Source organism: Homarus americanus, unplaced genomic scaffold (genome assembly GCF_018991925.1).
Source record: "Homarus americanus isolate GMGI-L3 unplaced genomic scaffold, GMGI_Hamer_2.0 scaffold33035, whole genome shotgun sequence".
Taxonomy (NCBI): domain Eukaryota; kingdom Metazoa; phylum Arthropoda; class Malacostraca; order Decapoda; family Nephropidae; genus Homarus; species Homarus americanus.
In genome coordinates this window covers 147,366-153,365 of record NW_024710644.1, presented here as the reverse complement: position 1 = coordinate 153,365, position 6,000 = coordinate 147,366, and the positions used below count along the sequence as shown (strand labels likewise).

Below are 6,000 nucleotides of genomic sequence, written 5' to 3'. Positions count from 1 at the left end.
CGCCTCCACCTTTCTACCCTTCTCTACAAAAAGTAAGGAGGTTAAGAGGAGAAGGAAAGAGGGAAGGAGGAGGGAAGGAGGATGGAGGGAGGGAGGGAGGGAGGGAGGAGGGAGGGAGGGAGGGAGGGGAGGAGGATGAGGGGGGAGGGAGGAGGAGGAGGGAGGGAGGAGGAGGGAGGGAAGGAGGAGGGAGGGAGGGGAGGAGGGAGGGGAGGGAGGGAGGAGGAGGGAGGGAGGGAGGGGAGGGAGGGAGGGGAGGAGGTGTAGGGAAGGAGGAGGGAGGGGAGGAGGGAGGGAGGGAGGGAGGGAGAGTGATGGAGGGAGGGAGGAGAGGGAGGGAGGAGGGAGGGAGGAGGAGGATCTTCCAAGTCTTATGGCTAATTAGGGGAAGGGAAGTTGCTGTCTCTTATGACTGTCTATTGCTTAGTGACGGGTGGGGAGGGGAAGGCAGGGAGGGTAGGGGAGGGTAGGAGGGAGGGGGAGGGTAGGGGAGTGATGGGGAATAGGGAAGGAGAAGGGGGGAGAAGAATGTGGGTTGGGGAAGAGGGAAGGAAGGGAGGAAGGATGGTGTAGGAGGAGAGAGAGAGAGAGAGAGAGAGAGAGAGAGAGAGAGAGAGAGAGAGAGAGAGAGAGAGAGAGAGAGAGAGTAATTTAACAGTGTGTAAAACCAAACCTGTCCCATATAAGAGTTGTTTACTATAAGACGACTACACACACAGAGTGAACACCGGTTATATGGACCTTACCCTCTCTTACTCAGGCTTATATACAAAGTGATTCCCATAGGCCTGACGACTCTTTGGGACCCAGTCACAAGAGGGTCGACTCCGAGTCTAGGGCGTAAACCGAGATTCTCAAAGACATTAGGCGAGTGTTGTTATCCAGGTTATATAAAGACATCAAGTGAGTGCTGTCGAGGTTATATAAAAGACTACAGCAAACAACACACAACAGCAGTAGCCAATAGAAGGAATTAGCACTGGTATTGTGAAGAAAAAACTCATTCCTGATTGGCCAGTGGTTGAGATAACGACTCAACCGTCCAATCACGGGCCTGATCTGAGGAGTTTTTATTTTTTTATATTTTGATTCATTTATATTATTATTATTATTACGTCAGGTTAGGTTAGGTTAGCTTTTATGTCAGGTTAGGTAAGCATATTGTCAGGTTAGGCTTTTACGTCAGGTTAGGAGGTTAACTTTTACGTCAGGTTAGGTTAGCCTACGTCAGGTTAGTTAGGTTAGCTTTACGTCAGGTTGTGTTAGCTTACGTCAGGTTAAGTTAGGTTACTTTACGTCAGGTTAGGTTAGGTTAGCATTACGTCAGGTTAGGTTAGCTTTACGTCAGGTTAGGTTAAGGCTTTTTACGTCAGGTTAGGTTAGGTTAGCATTACGTCAGATTAGGTTAGCTTTACGTTAGGTTAGGTTAGGTTAGCATTACGTCAGATTAGGTTAGCTTTGTCAGATTAGTTAGCCTTTTACGTCAGATAGAGTTAGGTTAGCTTTACGTCAGGTTAGGTTAGGTTAGCACACGTCAGGTTAGGTTAGGTTAGCTTTACGTCAGTTAGTTAGGTTAGCTTTACGTCAGTTAGGTTAGGTTAGCTTTAAGTCAAGGAGGTTATTAGCTTTACGTCAGGTTAAGTTAGGTTATTAAGTCAAGAAGTAGGGATAAACTACCATTAGAGAATAAAACTTAACCACCAAATGAAATAAACTGAAGTGATTAATTTCCAGGTAGTCCTTTCTCCTTCCCCACCCTCCTCCCTCCTCCTCCCTCACCTCATTCCTCCGGCCTCCACCCCTTCCCCCAATCCATCCTCAAAAGGTAAAAATTAATAACACCAACAACCTAATTTGCTATAATACAAGATGTGTTATGTGTCAGTGGTCAGTCATAACGCGCCACAACGAGTCGTAATTAGTGTAATACTGTTATCGTCGCTTTAATAATGACATCTTGATACTAAAAGGCTTAATGACTTGTTTGGGTCGAGGTAATTAACGGGTGATGAAGGTAATTAATTAGTGGTGAGGAGAGAGAGAGAGAGAGAGAGGAGAGAGAGAGAGAGAGAGAGAGAGAGAGAGAGAGAGAGAGAGAGAGAGAGAGAGAGAGAGAGAGAGAGAGAGAGAGAGAAGGAATTGCTATGGGTCCAAGCCCAATCGAAACAGGCAGACAGGACAGACAGACAGACAGACAGACACAGACAGACAGACAGACAGACACATCTTCTCGACAGCGTGTCATCCAAACAATAACCGCCGCCCATCAGGTCACTCAACCAATCACCGACCCCCATCCAGCAACTGAACCAATCACCGCCTCTCACCAAGCAAAACCAACTAACCAAAGCCAATCCGATAACCCAACCAATCACCGCCGCCCATCCAGCAACCCAACCAATCACCAACGCCCATCTAAAAACTGAACCAATAACCGCCCACAAGACGTCTTCTCCCGGTGGATATCAACCAGTGACGGTTATTTCCCTAGCGATTCAAAAACAACCAATCAAGAGCGACTAGGGGCCCAGAAGAGAGCATAAGAGTGTTTATGGGAATTTCATTAACCTCCCAACATCAAGCCTCCTCATTGGTCACTTACCTCCCTACACCAAGCCTCCTCATTGGTCACTTACCTCACTCTGACAGATAGTTTTCCTGCCATTGGCTCGTCGCTGGACAGTGGCAGAGCGATGCGGGCGGTGATTGGCTGACAAGTGTCCGTCTTCTTGGTCCTACAGGCGAGTCCTCGAAGTCCGACATCTTCTTCGAATCCTGCAAGAGGTACCATGGTCAGTAGGAGGTACCATAGTCAGTAGGAGGCACCATAGTCAGTAGGAGGTACCAAGAAGAGAGTACCATGGTCAGTAGGAGGTACCATGGTCAGTAGGAGGTACCATGGTCAGGAGGAGGTACCATGGTCAGTAGGAGGTACCATGGTCAGGAGGAGGTACCATGGTCCAGGGGAGGTACCATGGTCATAGGAGGTACCATGGGCAGTAGGAGGTACCATGGTCAAAGGGAGGTACCATGGTCACAGGAGGTACCATGGGCAGTAGAGGTACCATGGTCAGTAGGAGGTACCATGGTCACTAGGAGGTACCATGGTCAGAGGAGGTACCAGTCAGTAGAGGTACCATGGTCAGGAGGTACCATGGTCAGAGGGAGGACCATGGTCAGTAGGAGGTACCATGGTCAGGAGGAGGTACCATGGTCTGTAGGAGGACCATGGGGTAGGAGGTACCATGGTCAGTAGGAGGTACCATGGTCAATAGGAGGTACCATAGTCAGTAGAGGTACCATGGTCAATAGGAGGCACCATGGTCAGTAGGAGGTACCATGGTCAGTAGGAGGTACCATGTGTCAATAGGAGGTACCATGGTCAATAGGCAGGCCCATGGCTGACAGGAGGTACCATGGTCATAGGAGGTACCATGGACGTAGTAGGAGGCACTCATAGTCAGTAGGAGGTACCATAGTCAGGAGGAGGTACCATGTCAGTAGGAGGTACCATGGCTCGGGAGGCGGTGCTACACTGTATCCTGGTCAGCTGATATACATTTGTGAGACATAGACTCTCTCTCTCTCCTATTACACTTTTCTCGTCACTAGAGATCCGAGAACACAACACAACACAACACAACACAACACAACACAACACAACCAACCACTTAATCTACAACCTACAACTCTAACATCCAAAATGGCTCTGAATTGGCCTGAGACTCTACTAGTGTCTCTTTGATCCCCAGTTACAAAAAGGACAATTATCGAAGGACTCTCAAGGATTGTGTCCCGTTGAGAGGAGATCGTAGGATTTGTCTGGCCCAAGTAGATCTAGGTATGGGGTGGGGGTGGTAAGGACCTGAGAGATTAGGACCTGAGGAACGTCTTGGGATTGTACCTGGGATTGGGGACTTGGAGGAACGTCTTGGGATTGTACCTGGGGATTGGGGACCTGGAGGAACGTCTGGGATTGTACCTGGGGATTGGGGACCTGAGGAACGTGTTGGGGTTGTACCTGGGATTGGGGACCTGAGGAACGTCTTGGGATTGTACCCGAAACGTGTACCGAATTAAGAACCTTGAAGGAATGTCACACCACCCACGACCTATTAACCGTGCACCTGGCAACATACCTGTGGATTAGGGACCTGGATGAGTGTTCGAGGCCTCATTATGCGGATGTTGTTATTGTTCTCGGGAACGTCTCCGAGGACGACGTTAACGAGGGCGTACTCCATCAGCGGAGCAGAAGACGAACACGGTGCACGAGGACATGAACACATCGATGGCCTGCCGGAAGGAGTGGAGTAGCTGTTAGACTGGTACCTTGGTGATCGGATTGGACCGCTATAGAATATCACCTTGCTAGAACTGTCACCTTGACCCACCAACATCACCTTGACCCAACATCATTACCTTGACCCACCATCATCACCTTGACCCACCAACATCACCTTGACCACACATCACCACCAACATCACCTTGACTCACTAACATCACCACCAACATCACCTGACCCCAACATCATTACCTTGTCCCACCAACATCACCTTGACCCACCATCATTACCTAGACCCACTAACATCACCTTGACCCACCAACATCACCACCAACATTACCTTGATATAAGAGACAGGAGGAGAGACTTCTGGGAGTTAGCGTGTTGGGTGGAGAGGTGAGCAGAGAGGTGACTCCAGAGTGACCTGGGCGGCACGGCCCGGTCTGATCCAGAAACTGATCCACGACATGATGACGATGAGGCAGGTGGGGATGTAGTGGAACAGGAAACTTCAGGCGGCGCTTGAAGGTGAACACGATCTCCAGACACGTGAAGTTACCTGTAGGAGGAGGATCTGGTGAGTGGGTGTGTACCTGTAGGAGGAGGACCTGGTGAGTGGTGTGTACCTGTAGGAGGAGGACCTGGTGAGGTGTACTGTAGGAGGAAGACCTGGGTGAGTGGGTGGTACCTGTGGGAGGAAGACCTGGTGAGTGGGTGTGTACCGCAGGAGGAGGACCCAGGAGGGAATGGTACGAGGAAGACCTGGTGAGGGGTGGTACCTGTAGGAGGAAGACCCAGAGGGTGGTACCTGTAGGAGGAAGACCTGTGAGTGGTGTACCTGTAGGAGGAAGACCTGGTGAGGGTGTACCTGTAGGAGGAAGACTCAGTGGTGGGTGTACCTGTAGGAGGAAGACCAGGAGGTGGAACCTGTAGGAGGACATGGTGGTGTGTACCTGTAGGAGGAAGACCTGGTGAGTGGGTGTACCTGTAGGAGGAAGACCTGGGAGTGGGTGTGTACCTGTAGGAGGAAGACCTGGTGAGTGGGTGTGTACCTGTAGGAGGAGACCTGGTGAGTGGTGTGTACCTGTAGGAGGAAGACCGTGAGTGGGTGTGTACCTGTAGGAGGAAGACCTGTGAGGGAATACAGGAGGAAGACCTGAGAAAATAGGGACCTGTGACTATTACCTGTATAGAAAAACCTGATAATTATTCTACCTGTGAACAGTACTGGCTGACGCTGTACACACTCTCGGATCATACATTAACCACTATTTCTTCATCTACCTCTCTACCTCCACTACCTCCACTACCTCTCTCTACCTCCTCTCCACTACCTCACCTTACACCACCATTCCTTATCGTGTCAGGCATTCGTTAACTCCAAGGTCATAACGTAAAGGTCATATATTACTACCATATAATAGTAGGCCTATGAGTAAGCCTATGTGCCCCCTAACCTCAACAACATCTATCTATATTTTGGAGGGGGAGTGGTGAAGAAGTTATTAGAGTAGGTTACGTAGGGGTTAGGTTAGGGTTAGGTTAGGTTAGGTTAGGAAGAAGTTAGGGTTAGTTGTGTTAGGTTTGGTAGAAGTTAGGTTAGGTATTTGGCTTTTGCTAGGTTAGGCTAGGTTAGGTTAGGTATATCTCCAAGTCATTAATGTTCAGATACATTAATATTATCATGAAAATAATAATAACAATTAACCTTAAA

At 49.2% G+C, this 6,000-nt stretch overlaps 1 protein-coding gene across 1 annotated transcript in view; it reads right to left on the bottom strand.

Moving 5' to 3' along the window:
- Positions 1 to 4,835: 4,835 nt before the first annotated feature.
- The window catches only part of LOC121853079 (glycine receptor subunit beta-like), a gene marked incomplete at its 3' end in the record, with an annotated part of 44,219 nt that continues 43,054 nt past the window's right edge, over positions 4,836 to 6,000 (bottom strand). The window contains 1 exon segment of the mRNA XM_042350789.1: positions 4,836 to 4,845. Within this exon segment, the coding sequence (XP_042206723.1) occupies positions 4,836 to 4,845 (10 nt within the window).